The sequence below is a fragment of the Oncorhynchus clarkii genome, chromosome 33 (genome assembly GCF_045791955.1).
Source record: "Oncorhynchus clarkii lewisi isolate Uvic-CL-2024 chromosome 33, UVic_Ocla_1.0, whole genome shotgun sequence".
Classification (NCBI taxonomy): Eukaryota; Metazoa; Chordata; class Actinopteri; order Salmoniformes; family Salmonidae; genus Oncorhynchus; species Oncorhynchus clarkii.
The window spans coordinates 17,840,506-17,860,899 of NC_092179.1; the positions used below are offsets into that span (position 1 = coordinate 17,840,506).

Consider the following 20,394-nt stretch of genomic DNA (forward strand, 5'->3'; position numbering starts at 1 on the left):
TTATTGGTTTCCTGAGTTTCGTAGGCGTTTCTTATTGGGGAGAAAGATCTCCAAATGGTTCATTGCTAGAAAGAGACGCCTACGAAATCCAGGGAGCCAATTAAATAATTATATTCAAGAAACACACTTTAGTCTAGCCTGCAGCCAGACTCTCTTCTGCAGCCAATTCTTTCTTAAAGGGGTACCCCATATCGGGATATTGCCTATGATGTTTACACACGGAGGGCTGAGTGTCTGCGTGTTTTCGCTCCACCCTTGTACTTGAGCGATGAACTAAGGTCACTAATTAGTAAGGAACTCCCCTCAGCTGGTTGTCTAGGGCCCCTGGGGTTTCAAGAGGTCCCTGTGGGACCTCCAAAATGTGCATATTTTAATAAAACTCTCATAACAATATTTTCCCTCTATAGCATTTGTCAATTATACTATGCATGTAGGCCCCTCAAACTCAACTCAGGACCTCGAAACCAGTTCCATGCCATTTGTTTGAGGGGGCGCTTTAGACTTGGGACTTAATTAATAGGTAGAACAGAAAACCAGCAGGCTCCGGACCTCGTATCCGGACCTCGTAGGGTAAGAGCTGAGTACTCCTGATGTAGGATATAAGCCTATTATCAGCAAATGATCCCTACTCTCCCTATGTGTACTTTTGCATGAAGCCCAATGGTACACTTACAACATAGGCCAGAGACAGCAGAGGCTATCCCACCTCTGCCACCAATGTAATATGAGAGAGTTTCAATCTTGCTGTACAGCCGTGAGTGTAACTCCCTGGCATATGGTAACGGCAGCACAATCACCAGTGGAGGCTGCTGAGGGGAGGACGGCTCATAATAATGTCTGGAATGTTGACCATGGAAACCACGTGTTTGGTAGCATTCCATTGACTCCATTCCAGATATTATTATGAGTCATCCTTCCCTCAGCAACCTCAACTGGCACTCACTATAAACAATAATGCACAAATGTAAGGATGGAAATTGCAACAAATTCATGGAAATATATTGATAGTTACATGTAAAAAAATTCTGATCACCTAAAGTGATTTGACTGACATGAATTTTCCCTAGGCTTAGAGTTTGGATGGGATGCATCTGACATCTACTGGGCATAGTTGGCATTTTTTACAGTAGACAGGCGATAGTAGACCTCCATATTTACAATCCAATGATAAAGATTCCAGGCCTATTTATATAAATACTATAACACATTGGCTAGTGTCAAGATCTTGCTAATTATTTTGTGCAATATGAACGCTTTATTGCATTGCAGAAGAAGGAATGATCAGTAAGGTTATACTAAGTTTCGTTTTCGATTCACTCACCAGCTTCCTTCTCAACACATCATTTCCTCGTCTGAGTCCCGAACCATATGGAAAGAATACAGCTGTGTATAACGGGTTGAAAAAATGACGGAATCGACAATAACTAAACTTATTTGTGCTAATCGTGGATCAATGAACGTCGATGAATTAGATGCAATTTTTTACAGTGACTTGCAAGTCTCGGTGCGGGATGTAATTACGAATAGAGCGAAATTTTGTTTTGTTGTTTTTAACGGAGAGCAAAGGGTGGTAGCCAAGACTGGAGTTCGATTGTGCAAATCCAAAGATTGCCAGGGATGCCGAAATTTACATTTTTGTAAACGATTCATGCTTGGGGATTGCCCATTCAGACGGAGAAGGTATGGAACTTCAACGCTTCCCAATTTTGATACTGTTGTTACCGTGACGCTATTTTAATTACAAGGCCTGCTCTGGGGAACTTTTGGCACATAGCCTTTCCCTTTGCTTCATGGCAGGGATCATAATTACAAATCATTTGACTGCAAATTGACCGCAAGAATCCCAAACAGATATAATATTTCACTGAAACGTAATAATTTCAAATCTTGCTTACATTTGTTTACGATCAAGTCTCTCTATATTATGCTTTTGAATATGTGGAACATATTTCTCAAATTAAAATCACTTGCAGCTGATCTCCTGGTGTTTTTAGTATTTTATGTCCAAATAAAAATGGTTTTAAAAATGTTTTTTTTTTTGGCTCAGAAAACTTGGTGAGCAAATATAAAACAACCGTTGTTGCCAGTTGTGGAACCCTGGTTTATGGCGTTATTGGTGTATATTGAGAACCACCAGGGTTGCCAGGTGAAGATAATATTTTTTTAAACAAATGACCTCTCAAAACCCACGCATAAGGCCTGAGAACTATTCCTCCATTTGTTGTTCCACAGCAAGAGAGGAGTTGCCGCATTTATCCAATAAACCCTTTTTTCCATAACGTTATCTAGCAGGTAGGAAGGAATATTGCCATAATTTGTAACGACATAGACTGAGGTAAAATTAGGTTTTCCATCAAAATAATGATCTTTCTGAGTTTAAGAATATGTCGCAAGAGAAAAGATAATTCACCCTTGTTAAACATTTTCCATCAATGAATGTCGATTTCACTTATTTTGACTGCTATAACTAAGCAATAAGGCCCAAAGTGGTGTGGTGTATGGCCAATATACCACGGCTAAGGGCTGTTCTTAGGACACAGAACATTAGATTGATAAGCGTGAGTGCGCAGTGACGCCTGTTTGAACAATGTATTTTATTATTATGGCCATTTGTTTGTTTTAACCTGCTCGTCTCTACCTATTTATGTAACCACACTGACTTAAATACCTCATCCAAGTCCGTGTGGTTCCTCGTTCTGAAAAGACCCAATCTGTGGCAGTCACAACCTCTTCCAGGTCCTAATACTTATAATAGTTTGGTTATTATGTGCCTAAAGAGCAAGGATGTCCTTGTTACTAAAGACAATTCTAAAGTAAAGTTTCACCAGTCATCTAACTCAGGCATTTCAAAGGCGGAGCACACAGCAACAGGGAGCCAGGGAGGTATGCATTTATTAACCAAATCCCCTACTTTAATCTTGAAATACAACTGCAACTTTATTCTCAAAATATTGCCACTTTATTCACAAAATAAAATGTTGACTTTATTTAAAAAAATACATTTCAATTTTTTTCTCGAAATGTCTCGACTTTATTTTCTAAGCTTTTCAAGTTTATAAAGTACAATCTGTGCCCAAAAAAATCTAAGTACAAGTATGTGAGGATATCTCTGGGGTGGTCTGAGGGGGGCTAGGCCCCCAAACAGCCTTTTCCTGCAATCTTGAGCCATAATCACTATGCTTAATTCTATGTCAGAAATTTTTATTTTTCTGAATTTTTAAGCATACAGTGCTTAAATTCTCCCACGGTTGTTCAGTTTGGCTGGACGGCCAGCTCTAGGAAGAGTCTTGGTGGTTCCAAACTTCTTCCATTTATGAACAATGGAGGCTACTGTGTTCTTGGGGATCTTCAATGCTGCAGAAATGTTTTGATACACTTCCCCAGATCTGTGCCTGGTTCTTTTTTTAAAGAATATAAATATGCTTTTCTGTATCTGCTAAAATCGTGAATGTGAGTCTTATTCAGTACATTTAGTAATTGCTTGCTTTTCTAAAGTCTACCAACATTGCCAGCAGGCATGCCAGCTAAGATAGTTAGACAAGCTAGCTGAAATGGCTTCTTGGTGACCAGCTATAAGGTTGGGAGATAGCAATTTTCTGAAGTTGGCTAGGTGGCTAGGATTATTACAGAGAAACACCAACAAAAAATTAAACCAAAAAATAATACAACTATTTTTTAAACAGGGCAAATCTTAGGAGGCACAAATCTGAGGGGGCCTACTTTTAATCACTTTTCCAGTAGGCCCTATCCAAAATATTCCATAATTATGCATGAAATTCCGCATTGCATTCAAAAGTTTTTCCATTGTGCGCTAAGCTAAACGTAAGTTGCAATAAATAATAAGAAACAGGCCTGGGCATACTATCATGCACTGATCAAATACCCAATGAGAACAAACGTCTGTTCAAAGTCTATTTTTGATTTACATTTGGTTGAGTTGTCAACTAACATGAATTCAACGTGAAATCAAATAAATATCCATCATATTAGATTTAGGTTAAAAGTCTGGTGAGAAAAATACGAAATTCCCTTACGTTGATGACATTTGGAAAATCCAATCAGTTTCCATGTTGATTCAGCGTCATCACATTACACATATGTTTTTTAATGACATGTCAACAACGTTGATTCAACCATTTTTTTGCCCAGTGTGTAGGATCCCTATTTTTACTGTTTCCAATGGATTAAGTATAGGACTATAGCCGCATCCCACTGGGCACACCACGTAATTTCAACGTGGATATTCTTGTAATATTTGTTTGAGATGTTGATCAGTGAGATTTCAATATTTATTCACCCACTCAGAAAGACAGCCAAAAGTTTGTTGAATTCCCAATGTGTTATCACAATGCTCTCAATGAGAGCCGCACACTCTAGGAGCTCAGATGCAAAAAATGTAATGTCCAACGTCTTTAAATTAAAGATCCAGGCAGCCTCTCGTTTCAACAATAAATGATTGAGGTCACCCCCTCTCCTAGGGAGGGTGACATGTTCGATGCCAATATAATGTAGAGAAGAAATTGTTGTTGACCAGTTGAAAATGTATTTTATTGAAATGGATAACATGATTGAAGAGAAATGCACAGCTGTTAGGAGCTGTTAATGATGATGGCATATTCATTGAACTGATGAAAACTAACCAAGCGCTCCAGGACAAGTTGTCTACAGAAATTAAGGAACTTAAAATCAAGAAATTCAACCAAGACAAAAAAGACAAGGCCGAGGACAAAGGCTACTTCTGGAGAAACTCTGACAAGGGAGGTCCTGCTCCGCCTCTCCATGACAGACGCAGGAGGGATGCCGCTTACTTCTATCCACCTCCGTCTGCCCAACGCTCTTCAACCACCGTCTCATCTGCTTCCAGTGGCACTTTTTTATCCAACGAGAGACTGGGCCGACGGAAGGGCGGAGGTGGCCGTAGGCACGCGCACCGACGAGATGCCGCACCCGACGTGGTAAGAAGAAACGACTACCAGATTGCAGAGGGGACCGCTCACACGGTCCCAGAACCCACGGGACTGAGTGTCTTTAATTTATCAAGCCTTTCGTGCCTACAACTCAGTGCAACGATTTTGATGTTAAGGTAGACATGTTTAAGTTTTTTAGAAGCATCCGTTTCAGGGAATACTTAAGCTCCCCTAATCGTGGTATTTCTACTGAAATAGTAGGTTTCTCACCTGTACATACTCCAACTCCTTTTAGAAGTAAGAGTTATTTTATACCTCCAGCCAATCGCAATCACTCCATTGAGACATATTACAGACTTGTTGTTCATTTCCTTAAGAACAAACAGGAGTACATATCTTTCCATAATTTACCTAAGGATGAAAAACAAGCTTTGCTTGATTTACAATCCGATACTTCAGTCTTTACCCGCCCTGCTGATAAGGGTGGGTCGGTTGTACTCATGGATAGGACAGCTTATGTAAATGAGTGTCATAGACAACACCTTTTACAAGAAACTCCCACCGCCCAATTTCAGAACACGATCTTTACTGTCCTAGATGGGTATTTAAGTTGTGGTCAGATGTTGTTCAACACCCTAAAATTGCCACTTTCTATACTTTGCTGAAATTACACAAGAATGTTACAAAACCTCCAGGGTGCCCTATTGTAGCGGGCATCTATCTACTTTTGTTTACTTTTTTTTATTAGACCACTCGCAGAACAGCTCCCCTCCTTTGTAAAGGACACCAGCAGTATGATCTCTATCATTGAATCTCTTGGTCCTCTCCCTGAGAATACTTTGTTAGTTGCTTTTGATGTTGAGCCGTTATACACAAATTCCACACGAGGGCGCTATTGAAGCTATGGAACATTATCTTCTGCAACGTGACCGTAATGAACTACCTTCCAGTGCCTGCATTATAACATAGGCTGAAATAGTATTCACACACACAACTACTTCATGTTTCTAAATGATTTCTTTATTCAGACGAAGGGTACTGCTATGTGATCCCCCAATGGCTCCTAACTATGCTAATTTGTATGTGGGTTACATGGAGAAATAGTCTATTTTTAATCCTCTCAAAAATGTTTTCTTGCCTCACATCATTATTTGGAAACGGTATATTGATGATATTTTTGTTCTATGGAGGGGTGATGCAAAACAGCTCCAGGCGTTCCATGCTTTTCTTAACTCCTGTTCTGAACATTTGAGATTTACTATGCAATCTGATACACGTCAAATCTTGATCTTCTGATCTTGTGTGAAGATCATGTTCTATACACGGGTCTTTACAGGAAACCTACTGATCGTAACAATTTGTTGAGGGCTGATAGTTGTCACCAACTTCATTTGAAAAAATGGTTTGCCCTACAGCCAATTCTGTCTAATCAAAATAATTTGCAAAAAACAATCAGATTTCGATAGAAATGGTCAGATTAATACTGCCATTGAGAAAATTCAAAACAAAATGAGACATGACCTTTTTCAAGGTCAGTCTCGCAAAAAGAAGCATTCTTGCGTTCTAACTCCTCGCTATTCAAAGTGCTCTGAACAAATTTAAGGGAATCGTTCACAAACTTTGGCACATTCTAAGATCCAATGATAGTATTGGTAATGAGTTTCGGACCTTCCCTTGGTCGTATTCTCGCGGGGCAGAAATCTCAGAGATCAATTGGTAAACTCTGATTTACCAGCCCAAGATCTCCCTGCACAATGTCTTGCACCCATACTGGATGGAAACTACAAGTGTAATGGCTGTGCTCAATGCAATGGCACTTATAAATGTAGATCCTTCAAACACCCCCCAAACAGGGAAACAGATCCCAATCAAAGGTGTTGTCATGGGCTCCACTAAGGCAGTTATTTATCTGATAACTTGTCCTTGTGGTAAAAAAATTATGTGGGTAAAACAAGCGTGAATTAAAAGTATGAATCTCTGAGCATCGTAGCACTATTAGGTACAACAACTCGACTTACCCAGTTGCGGCCCACTTTTTGGAAGCAAACCACTCGATTTTGTTTCTACGTTATATTGGAGAGGGGGTGACCTCGATAATTTGTTAAAACGAGAGGCTGCATGGATCTTTAATTTAAAGACCCTTGCTCCCTTCCGTCTCAACGTAGACTTTGATCTGAAGCCATTCTTGTGATTATTGTGATTTTGCTTTTGTAAATGTTTGTAGGCTTATGTAGCCAAATTGTATCGATGATCGTACGCTATCCATTTATGTTTGTTGTGTGCTATTTTAATATGAGAATTAACCAATGATATCAGGCCTCACCCGGCCATGATTACAGACACCTGTGTGTGTCTTTTGACACTATATAAATGAGTCACCCCGCAGTGTTTGTCATTATACCCTGATGAAGACAGCTTGTCTGTCGAAACGTTGGACATTACATTTTTGCATCTGAGCTCCTAGAGTGTGCAGCTCCCCTTTAGTTTCAAGTGTTCCATTCCGCTAGCAAGCACCTCGCCTAAATAGGTGTGCGTTTCTTTCACCTCTAGATCACTATGCTCTCAACCATCTAAAAGCACAACCAAATTCCAATGGAAAAGCGATGTCTGATTTTGGTTTAGGGCTCGTTTAAATTTCAATCGCACTATAGCGCTGAACTTCGGTGATACAGATTGAATCAAGCTCTTAGTTGTCATCTGTCACGGATCCCTCTGGAACTTTCATTGCGCACACCTGGCTCCAATTCCCACTGATTGTATTTGTATATATGTGCCCTTTGTTTATCATGGTGCTGTCGATTATTGTTCCAATGTCCGTTGGTGCGTGTGAGTACCTGTGCTGTGTGTTTTGGGCTTTCATGCCGTTGTGGATTGCGCAGATGATTACGGGTCTCGTCCCGTGTGTTAATCATTGTGCGCATGTGTATTTATTCAAGGTACTCCTTGCTCTTTTGTTTGGGTTTCAACCCTGTGTTTTGTGTACGTGTTTGTTTGGTCTTTGTCCCCGTGCCTTTACACGGCACGCCGTAATTTTGGGTGTGATTAAAAAAAAACGATTACGCATTCCTGCTCCTGTCTCCCGAATCTCTTCATACCAGCGGGACATCATCTAAATGTGTTATCACTGTGCTCTCAACCATTTAAAACCACAAATTTCAATTGGGAATACAATATCAGATATGTCGCATTTATGCATCTATTTGATGTGTTATCACCTTCACAGACCTGCAACCTTTGCATGCTATTTTGAGCATGCACACTTTCAGTAATTACATAAGAAGACATTTATACATAAGACATTTATAGTTGATTATACAATGGGTGGGTCTAATCCTGAATGCTGATTGGTTAAAACCGCATTCCAGCCGGTGTCTATTCCACAAGTTACCACCGGGCTAAATCTATTAAGTTAAAATGCCTATTTACTCTGTTCCATTTGACTGCGCAATCTGCTGTCTCATCAACCTAGCCAGGTAATTTATAAAAAGCATCTAGACATTATCTCACATTTCTTTTAGACTGACATTTAGTTTTCAACAGCAGAGATTTGTATAAACCTTGCTGTCTGTCTCCCCGACATTTGCAACATTGTTTCAATATCTCCAACTGTCCAATAGTAATTAATGTCGTGACGATACAGACAGACAGGCAGGCAGCGTTTCTCAGCCAGTCGAAATCATGAATCAGCTGGCATCATTTTTATGGATATATACACATAAATGTCAATTGAAAAAACGTACAACTAAACGGAGTACAGCTAGTTTGCAGACTTTTCAGCTTCAGTTTTAAGTGATTGTGTTAGCTGTGTTGTTGGCTAGCTCCTCTGAACAACAGTGTCCTGACAAGTGAACACATTTTCTACACCAGGGGAAATCGCTCATTGTTATGGATGTATCCAAATAAATGTAATTTAGAAAAAAGCTAATGCAAATGCAGCTACTTTGTTGTTATTCTGGCTGCACTGTTTGACGTGACTGTAAGTTAGCCGTAGTTGGCTAGCTAGCAAGCAAGGGATAAGAACGTTGCCAGCCAGTATGGCAATGTAACGTTTAGAATGAACGACTGGGTTGCGTCCATTGATACAGGACAAACAGCCCGAACAACTGGGTCGTGTCTCTGGCAACCAGCTTGTGTAGCAACCCTAGATTTGTGTCAGAACAATCTTGTGGAAGGATGAAATTGTATGAATAAATGTATCTAAATAACGTTAATGAAAATATGTCAATCATTATTTGAATATGTTGGTAACCCGTTGTATCAAAGTGATAATGCCATTGAAGTCAGTGTTTGGAGGATATGTTGGCACGGTTTGCCAACATATCCCATGCCAATATATCCTCCAAACACTGGCGTCTCGGGCATTATCACTTAAATAAATACTGTTACATTAGTTTGTAAGATAGCCTTAACTTAGGACGCATGACTTGACTTTCGCCTCTCCCAAGCCCGTTGGGGAGTTGCAGCGATTAGACAAAATCGTAATTGGATCACAATTGGATATCATGAGAAAAAAATAAGAAGAATGGTCCACCACCCAAAGGACATCCAGCCAACTTGACATAACTGGAGGCATTGGAGGCATCAACATGGGCCAGCATCCCTGTGGAACGCTGTCGACACCTTGTTGAGTCCATGCCCTGACGAATTGAGGCTGTACTGAGGGCAAAAGGGGCTCAATATTTGGAAGGTGTTCCTAATATTTTGTACACTGAGTGTATTTTCCACATAGATTTCACGTTACAATACATTGACAAATCATGTTGATTCAACCAGTTTGTGCCTAGTGAGATGGAAGGTTGTATCAAGAAAATGTTTACTTTTGACTACAGAGGAGGATGTCGCTTCAACCATGACATGACCTCGGGGGAGAACAGCAGAATCCTGAAAGAACACGGACTGGAGGAACTGAACAGATCTGAGCTGTGCACCCTGCTGCTTCAGAATGATGGCTTCCTCTTACCACCAGTATGTAACACTGCAGTAGGCTCCTTTGCTAAAGTATGCTCTGTCTGGTTAAGGCGTTGTGTTTAGTGATCATGATCTAAATGAAGTTCATGTTCCGCCAATCTTGTGCTGTGGTGTGCAGAAATATACATGGAATATCCCAGAATATTGTGTGTGTATGTACTCATACATGCATGTGTATAGGTGTGTGTGCATGCATGTGTGTTTGTGTGTATTGTTTTCTCGTACAAACATTTCCTTCTGCTAGGTGTGCCACAACTACAACAACGGCGTTGGAGAGTATGGCAAATGCCTGGATGGCGAGACATGCAAAAGGCTCCACATCTGTGAGATGTATCTCAGGGGTAGCTGCAACTGTCCCAGGTGCCATGATTTCTACGAACCCCACCCATTAAAAATCCTGCAGGACAGAGGGGTGCCCAACGAGCTCATTGCCTCCCTGAAGTCGGTGTACATGAACATTGAGTGGTTGCAAAAGCAAGACCGTGTCATGCAAGGCAAGGGGCAACATCAAAGAGCTAAAGCTAATGCAACCGCTAACACAAGTAACAAGTCTAACAGAGGCCCACTGAGCACTCACGGTAAGGCCAACACTGTTATTAGCATGTTAACTCATAAGTTATTAAATAATATTGTGTTTTACCTTAATATAGTTTTACTAAAGTGTAAAGATGGTAAAGTGAGTTTGTTTAATTAATGAGAACATAGCATTTAGTGCAACCTAATGCTACTTCCTAATATCTTCAGGAGTTAGAAGAAATAGTGTGTGATTATAGATGCATTCTCATAACTGCAACCCACCTCTCACATGACCAGGGGCCTACTTGGGTCCCTACTCATGATTTAAGAAACCCTGGGCTACAGTATAGGCTACTAAATAAAATATCCAGTGACACTGGCTTACCCAATGATAAAGATCCATTCATGATAACGCATGAATATACGTAGGCTACTCACCGGTGATGGCCGATTCGCTTGAGCCAATCAAAATAACTGGTTCTTTGCTTAATATTGGCAGGTGTTGAGAAAACATTTGGTAGCTTCTGCAGACAGATTAGTCTTATCTGTTTAGCAAGAGGCATTTGCATTTCAAACTAAGTTTTTCCCGAGATTGTATTTAAACATTAACGAAAGGCCAATAGCTTGCTCTTCACTGACAACCGCAACAATATAATTAGAATACACAGAACGGTTGTGTCCATTGAAGTCAGGACTGGCAGGCATCTTGAGTGTACTCATGAGTTTACCAGTCAAATTGCCAGGGTTAGAGGTTCCAAGACCCTTCCATGGATTATAGGTCTATGGCCACAACGCAACAAGCAGTTGGATATTTGGTGCGCTTGCTGCCCAGATTGCGGCTCTCTGTTGTATTATTTTGAATGCTTTTATTAATGTCTGTACAGACAGGAGTAGGCTAATTATATATTTTTGGAAAATATATTTACATTTAGCAGAAACTCCAGCACCCCTATTTCCCGCTCCTATGCTCGCCAGACTCAGGGCGCTCCACCTCCAAGAGGTTGAGCATGATACTGCTACTCCTGCTGCCACCGCTGCCCTTAACACAAGCCAGAGGTCCAACAGACCTAGTCAAGGTAACGGCAATACTGCACGTAGCATGGTGGTCATGCAGTCACATCATTGATGTCAAGAATCAACCAATAGGTGGATTTCTTGTTTAAAATAACATTTGGCAGAAACTATTTTATGTGCTCAGTTACAGTGTATTTGTATGATTATTAACTGGTATTAAGATCCGATGAGTGATGAACATTAAGAACAAGTTCCCAGTCACAAGCTATCAAAATGTATTGATGTTGATTCTATTGGCATGGTAAATTAAATGCCCAGTTCTCTTTTTCAGATAAAGCTGAAATATGCATGTACTTCATCAAGGGCAGTTGCATACACGGTGGTAAGACAGCATTTTCAAAGCATTATTTTATGAATAATCAATGCTTAGAGCTTAATAAACATAAGACTTCAACACCTAACTTTACTCATATTTCAGATAAGTGCTTTAAAGCCCACTCTACCATGCCCTACCAATGGGAGGTGAGGGAGGGACTAAACTGGACAGCTCTACAAAACAACGAGGTGATTGAGAAGGACTATTGCGACCCAGCAAAGACATACAGGTGGGCTCTACCTTTAAGAAGAATGAACTTGAATGGGCAGTAACACGTAGGGCTCTTGGTCCATGGTGGGCAAATGTTGCTAGTTGCTAGTTGCTAATAGTTATTAATGCCATATACGCTTCTAGTTAGTGTGATATACAACTTCTCCTATTGTGATTGCTGATTGTTCGCTGTCTTTTATTCTTTCTTGTCTAGTCGGGGAGTCCAGCCTGTGTGTTTCGATACGATGACCTGCGGCCTGAACAAAGCCCGGCGTCTCTCCACCATCTCCTCTGTGCTACAGCCTACCTTCATCCTCACCACAGAGTGGTCCTGGTTCTGGGAGGACGAGTTTGGAAACTGGATCCAGTACGCATCAGCAGTGAGTGACGACGAGCAGTGTTGAATAGTGATGGTTGAATAGGACAGAGTTCAGTCCCTCTTTAAATAAAAATAATGCAAAACCTCCATGTTTTCTGTCTTGCCCTACAGATCAGTGGACACAGTGCAGCCACCATCACCAGTGAAGACCTGGAGAAGAGGTTCCAGGAAGACAACAAGGCTGTGATAGAGTTCACTGCGGGGTCACAGACCTATGAATTCAGTTTCCCTGGTGAGCACAGATGACGTGATATCGAAGATAAACCAACTGCAGCCTTAAAACTATATACACCAAACATAGTATATTACGAACAGATATGCAGTGATTCTTACAGCTACTGCTGTATGTGACAAATTGAGAGATTTCTCGATGGAGTCACTAAAACAATGACATCTGCATGTGAAGTGAACTGTCTATTGTTACAACAGCTCTGCTCCTTTTCAGACATGATTCAAACAAACAAGCAGTACACCACCAAGAAGGTTGTGAGAAGACGGCCTGTGTTTGTCTCTTCAGCTGATGCACAAACTATCAAAACCAGGTAAGATAAAGCTGTGAATGTTTTTTGCATGGATCAATTTGCTCTTGAAATGACTCTCCTGGGGATTGTTCACTCACTTCACCACTAGGCTCCTCATGTGTTCTCTTGCCTTGAAAGATGTCTATAGAAGAGGAGTAGCTGACCGGGTGCACGTTTTGATTTTGCCGTAGCACTATAGCCTTGTACGAACCATCCTGATGACGCAAACTTACATTCTGTTTCGCAACACGGATACAGTCTGGCAACGACCAGATTCAAACCATTTGAACACATCCCTCTCCCTCCACCGTACAGCCGGACCAATCAGCGTCCTCTGATAATCTGTGGGGGTGGTTTAGTTGATGATGACAACGAGAAGTGCCTGGAGGTTGGTGTTGATGCTGCTATAGCAGCAGTTATTAAAGAACTGGAGGCAATAGCTTAATTGAAAGAACAGCAAACAACTGCATTGAAGGCTTTTCTTGGGGTAGAAGATGTTTTATCGGACTGGATTCGGCAAGAGCTTGATTTAGCAGCTAGCTCCGCTGGTAGGCTGGACAATAGAATAAGTAAATATTCACCCAAGGCTGAAGAACAGCCAAAGGAACATTGGCTGAGCTGGGACACCAGCGCGAGGCCATAGCAAATGGATTGAAACAAACCTTCGCTGAGCCTCTTCTGACTGAAGTTGTGATCTGTTTCACTTGTCCTTGTGATTGTCTCCATGCTCCTCCAGGTGTCGCTCATCTTCCCCATCATCCCCTGTGTATTTATACTTGTGTTCTGTGTTTGTCTGTGTTCGTTGCCAGTTCATCTTGTTTGTCAAGCCAACCAGCGTTTGTGTGTCAGCTCCTGCTTTTCCCCCGTCTCTCTTTTCCCATCCTCCTGGTTTTTGATCAAAGGTACAGGACGGCTGGCCTGCCGTCCTGTACCTTTTCCCCATCTCTGGATTACCAACCTCTGCCTGACCTGACCCTGAGCCTGCCTACCATTCTGTACCTTTGCCCCTGCTGCTGTAATAAACATTGTTACTTCAACACAGTCTGCATCTGGGTCTTACCATGATCCTTGATAGAAGTAATACTTCAAATTAAATTTCCCCTAAATGGCACCAAAAGAAGTGTCCCTTTTTATTTTATAAATATTATTTTATAAATAACAACTCAGTGGTGTCAAGTGTGCTTACATCTGCACAATGAGCAAGTATATAAAAATTGCAACTTCTGACTTTTTCTGGTCTAGCGATCGATGACAGCAGAGCTCGCTGCCCAGACTTGCATCATTAAAAAGAGGAGATTCTCCTGATTAAAAATGGTGTCCAACCTGAAAAAAAAATCAAAATATACACATTGTGAGATATTTGGTTGAAATAGACAGACATGTCCTTGTAGAATTTCCCCATAGCGAAACAATGGAGCAGTAGCCTCAACAGTAATGTGTAATTCCTGACATTTTAAAGACTAGCGTTTGATGACAGCAGAGCTCGCTGCCCAGACTTACATCATTACAAAGAGGAGATTGTAGTGTTTTATTATGTTGTCAGACTTGAAAATAATCTAAATATATACATTTTGTAGATATCTGGGGAAATAGACAGACATACCCCTATTTCCCCTATAGGAAACAATGGGACGAGCTCTGAAGTTTTAACTTCCAGCATTTGATCACAGCAGAATACTCTACCCAAACATATGTACATCATCAGAAAGAATAGATTATCTTGATTAAAATGCTATAGAACTTCAAAACAACAGAATACATAAATATATTGATATTTGGTGAAATAGACAGACTTCCCCCAAAACAATGGCAGTCTAAAAATTCTAAGCAGTCTTTTATTTAGCCAGGCTACTATTGATCTGCAACTTGCCTTTTTTACTTTTGTTTTACATTTTGTGGTTGAACTGGACAGCCAAATGTCTCTTTGCATTTTTACCTTTTAGGAATATTTTTTTTGTTCTTCTACATTTCAGAAAAAGGGCTCCGATCAATCACTCAAATTTCAGAGCTTTACCAGGACACTGGGACAAGGCACAAACCCCTGAAACAGGATACAAGGTATTATATTATATACAGTACATACCAGATGCAAGGAACCTGCTGTTTTAGACCAATGGAGATGACTGTTTGTTTTGTTCCTGGGCAAAATAACTGCTCCAAACTGTCCCTACATGGTAGGCTAATGGTGTATTATGACTGTTTTTCTGTCTCCCATCATGTCCCTATTAGAGAGTCGACCTTCCGTGCTCGTCAGTGGAGTTTAAGGAGATTCAAGGACTTTTTCAGAACACCATGAGAGGCTTCAGCATCCGCCAAATCGAGAGGATTCAGAACAAAGCCCTTTGGGAAGTCTTTCAGTGGTACGTTCCCTAAGACTACATACACTTTCAACTGACAATCACCTATTGATTGGTCTAGAATAGATGTTTTATTTTAGATTTTTTTTTAACCTTTATTTAACTAGGTAAGCCAGTTAAGAACAAATTCTTATTTACAATGACGGCCTACCCTAGCCAAACCCGGATGACGCTGGGCCAATTGTGTGTCGCCCTATGGGACTCCCAATCACAGCCGGAAGTGATACAGCCTGATGCTCACTTCCTGACTGCACCCACAATAATTGCACATTATATAATATTTCTCTCTCTCGACTAACTTTCTGTCACAAATATCATCTCAAAAGGAAATACAAATAATTTATTTTCAATACATTCTGCACACTGTCTACAGTGCTTCTAGAGGACATACACTGACTGCAAGGCAAAGAGATGTATTTCTATTATTCTGATTGCAAGGCAAAGGGATTTATTTCTATTATTCTGATTGCAAGGCAAAGGGATTTATTTGTGTAATTCTGATTGCAAGGCAAAGGGATTTATTTGTGTAATTCTGATTGCAAGGCAAAGGGATTTATTTGTGTAATTCTGATTGCAAGGCAAAGGGATTTATTTGTGTAATTCTGATTGCAAGGCAAAGGGATTTATTTGTGTAATTCTGATTGCAAGGCAAAGGGATTTATTTGATTTATTCTGATTGCAAGGCAAAGGGATTTATTTGATTTATTCTGATTGCAAGGCAAAGGGATTTATTTGTGTAATTCTGATTGCAAGGTAAAGGGATTTATTTGTGTAATTCTGATTGCAAGGCAAAGGGATTTATTTGATTTATTCTGATTGTAAGGCAAAGGGATCTCATGAAGAAGAACAACAGAGGGAGGAATGTGACGGAGAAACAGCTTTTCCATGGCACAGACTCCAAATACCTCGATGCCATCTGCCTTAACAACTTTGACTGGCGGATCTGTGGACTAAATGGAACAACCTATGGGAAAGGTGAGCTGTCTCATGTGCTTGTGCTATTACATGTCATTCTAATTATTGACATAAATCAACATGATATATCGTTGATATAATATATTTTCCTGTGATTAATGATTACTGCTTACCCCTTCATCCCCCTAACATCCAATTTCAGGGAGTTACTTTGCCAGGGATGCCAAATACTCCAACAGCTACACTGGCCAATCAAATACGAGGTCCATGTTTGTCTGTCGTGTGTTGTCGGGAGATTACATCAAAGGGCACTCGAGCTTCCTCCGGCCCCCCTCGAAGGACGGAGGGGACACCATCTTCTACGACAGCTGTGTGGATGACGTCAGCAACCCCTCCATCTTTGTGGTGTTTGAGAAGCACCAGGTGTACCCAGAGTACCTCATCCATTATGGTGAGGACGATGCATGGACACAAGGATACCAGCAATACTACCGTCCAGCTCCTGTACCTGCTCCAGCACCAGCATACAGACCAGCGGCTGCCACAGCGCCTAGACCAGCACCAGCATACAGACCAGCGGCTGCCCCAGTGCCTAGACCAGCACCAGCATACAGACCAGCGCCTAGACCTGCACCAACATACACACCATCACCAACCCCTGCACCTAAACCTGACAACTCTTGTGTCATTAGTTGAGGCTGACTGCGAGGGGTGAATTGTGAACCTTTTTTTTTTTTTTTTTTTTTTTTTTTTTGTAGAATTTTACCCCTTTTTCTCCCCAATTTCGTGGTATCCAATTGTTGTAGTAGCTACTATCTTGTCTCATCGCTACAACTCCCGTACGGGCTCGGGAGAGACGAAGGTTGAAAGTCATGCGTCCTCCGATACACAACCAACCAAGCCGCTGCTTCTTTAACACAGCGCACATCCAACCCGGAAGCCAGCCGCACCAATGCGCCGGAGGAAACACCGTGCACCTGGCCACCTTGGCTAGCGTACACTGCGCCCAGCCCGCCACAGGAGTCGCTGGTGCGCGATGAGACAAGGACACCCCTACCGACCAAGCCCTCCCTAACCCGGGCGACGCTAGGCCAATTGTGCGTCGCCCCACGGACCTCCCGGTCGCGGCCGGTTACGACAGAGCCTGGGCGCGAACCCAGGACTCTGATGGCACAGCTGGCGCTGCAGTACAGCGCCCTTAACCACTGCGCCACCCGGGAGGCCCGAATTGTGAACCTTTTGATATTAAACCGAGGCAAAAACATATGCTTTTGTGAATTAGAGAAATTGATTTAGCACTCTGTTAAATGTTTGACAAATTACAGATACTCTTGGGATGCACCTTACTATGATTACTAGATGTTCTGTTTTCTACAATGCAAGCATTTTTGTAGTGCTACTGACATTATATAATGGCAAATTGCGAACCTAACAACAAAAGTAGTTGTGTACATTATAAGCTTTATACCTTTACAGTACAGTGGTTTTACAGTATCTGCTGATGTGCATCAGTTCAATGGTTGTGCAATTGTGGGTTTCATTCATTTTATTAATATAATCCATCTGTTTTCTTTGCATTATTCATGTTACTGAGGGAGGGAGGGAGGGAAATGCAGAATGTTTACATTCTGTCAGAACATGTTATGGTTAGACATCAGATATCCTATGGAAAGGAGAAAGGCCACAGTCTGGTACAAGTCAACAAGACAGCCATGAGTTGGGGAGGAGTGAGGAATTTGGACTGAGGTCAGGTCAGATGAAGTGAGAAAGAACAGAAATCACTAAAATCCTGTCTAGCAACGGAGATCTATTGGCTGTCCAGATGTGTAAGGACGAGACTCAGCATAGCAGGAAGGTTTAAATACCAGTGCTTGTGTAAATATGTCTTTGTCTTTCAGTTGTTTGACCCATTGGGTGAATAAACTTGATTTGAGCTTTACTAGTCGTCTATGAGTTTCTACTCCGTTTATTTAGAATCCAACAGTTGGCGCTGCGAGCAGGGTTCACCACGATTTACAGTCGAACTAGAGAGTCAGAATCAGTGCTGGCACCAGAAACAAGGTAGGCACAATTCCTACACCTGTTACCACCAATTCTGACATCTTGGGGAGATGAGAATCGTAGGCTGAACAATTATAGGATAGGGACCCAGAAAACCTGAGTTTATTCAGTAGGCCCATTGTCTAACAACCGGTCGTAAATATATGGTGTAGGGTAGGTTCCATAAGGATAGGTCCCGAGTGGAGCTAGTTCTCTCTGTGAGATCCATGAGTGACATGTAGGATAGGTCCCTAGTGGGGGTATTCCCCTGTGAGATCTGTAAGAGATATGAAAGTCCCAGCCGCAGTGGCAGTGAGGCATTAGAGTGTATGTACAGTTGAAGTCGGAAGTTTACATACACTTTGGTTGGAGTCATTAAAACTAGTTTTTCAACCACTCCACAAATTTCTTGTTAACAAACTATAGTTTTGGCAAGTCGGGGTTTTCTTTATTTTTACTATTTTCTACATTGTAGAATAATAGAAGAGATCAAAACTATGAAATAACACACATTGAATAATGTAGTAACCCAAAAAGTGTTAAACAAATCAAAATATATTTTATATTTGAGATTCTTCAAAGTAGCCACCATTTGCCTTGAAGATAGCTTTGCACACTTTATATAATGGCAAATTGTGAACCTCACAACATGAAGTAGTTGTGTACATTATAAGCTTTATACATTTATAGTGCAGTACAGTACTTTTACAGTATCTGCTGATGTGCATCAGTTCAATGATTGTACGATTAGGGGTTTCCTTCATTTTATGAATATAATCCATCCGTTTTCTTTGCATTAATCACAATTTTGTAAATATTTTGAGAAGTATAATTTTGCTGATTGAGATAGCACTTTATTCATTCTTATGAACACACCGGAATGTAGGTGTAAAGTTATGCACCAAGAATGAAATTAAACCAAGTGATTGTAATTGTAATGATGGGTAGGTTGACAACGTCACATAAATAATGCGTGCACATTGATGTGGCCGGAAGCCGTACTTTGTTATGATTCTGAGCGGTCAGATAGCTGGTAACAATGACAAGAAGCTGCTTTATGGGGAATTGTAAGTGGCTCGCTTCAGCTAGTTTTATCTTGTTCTTGATACCATGTCTTGTTTTGAGGTGTTTTGACTGATTTCATGTCAATGCTAATATGGCAAAAAAATCACTAGCTAGCTTATCAACAACTGTCATGATGTATTTGAGAGACAACAAGCTCATTGTGCAAATGTATTTAAGTTTTCAATAAACATTTGGAGACATAATAGAGTTAACATGTTGACAACAATCTAAGATAACCCCCTCTGTTTTGTCCCATAGTTGTCAGTTTTGTTGCTAAACAACCAACCCATCTATGAGAACTGCTCCATCTGAGGAGTACCAATATGGCGGACGGTGGCTTCAACACCTCTCATTGGGCAATATGAATAAATAGCAATCTAGGGTTTATATACATCATTGGTAAAAAAAAATAATAATAATTTAAAAAACAAGTGACCGGGTCCAAAAATCTGACCGGGTCCGTTCGAATCCGGGTCTAATTGTCCTCGTTCTGATCTGGGACCAACGTTTTGGACCTGTGAAGTAGGTCGTCAATTGGGCAATATGGCAGTCACCATACCCTACCTAGCGCAACACCAACAATTTCAAATTGGCAACTAAAATCATTCCAATCCCAATTAAAAGGAAAATGCAGTTTAGCAGGATTAGAGGGCTGGCTTTAGGAACATGCAGAGGGCTCAGAGCAGGGCGAGAAGGCTGTTTGCCCGGCTAGCTGTCTTTAGGACTATGGACAGAGAGAACATCGACGCAGTTCTCCAGATGACAGTGCAGATCTATAAGATGGCTAGGTAACTGTTTGACTTGACGTGTAACTAAACTAGAGTGTTTGACCCCTGTGCTGAGCTAGTGCTACTACTACGTAGTAGCTAATTGCAGTATGACATGTTTGTAGAATGTTAAGTCCCCTATTGACTGAGGTGAATGAAGCTACTGCAGCCAATGTTATAATGGCTGGAGTGCATTTAGGTTGTTTTTGCTGTTCTCCTAAATGCATTGGAGAGTTTTTGAATTGTGTAGAAATGCAGTAAATGAGCTGCCATACCCTAGGTTTAGATGAAATGACGCCCCTGCCATGAAGACCTCAAACCCTGGGAGCTTCATCCTCATTCTCCATTGAAGAAATTAC

At 41.1% G+C, this 20,394-nt stretch overlaps 1 protein-coding gene across 1 annotated transcript; it reads left to right on the forward strand.

The window, feature by feature from the left end:
- The first annotated feature begins 1,123 nt into the window (after positions 1-1,123).
- On the forward strand, positions 1,124-18,102 carry LOC139393135 (protein mono-ADP-ribosyltransferase PARP12-like). The gene is made up of 14 exons (XM_071141502.1): positions 1,124-1,680; positions 9,737-9,872; positions 10,120-10,453; positions 11,327-11,467; positions 11,737-11,787; positions 11,884-12,010; positions 12,206-12,371; positions 12,482-12,602; positions 12,816-12,912; positions 14,865-14,949; positions 15,121-15,251; positions 16,072-16,223; positions 16,366-16,874; positions 17,385-18,102. Exons 1-13 carry the CDS (start codon positions 1,406-1,408, stop codon positions 16,857-16,859), a joined length of 2,310 nt encoding a protein of 769 aa, XP_070997603.1. The 5' UTR covers positions 1,124-1,405; the 3' UTR covers positions 16,860-16,874; positions 17,385-18,102.
- Positions 18,103-20,394: the final 2,292 nt, after the last annotated feature.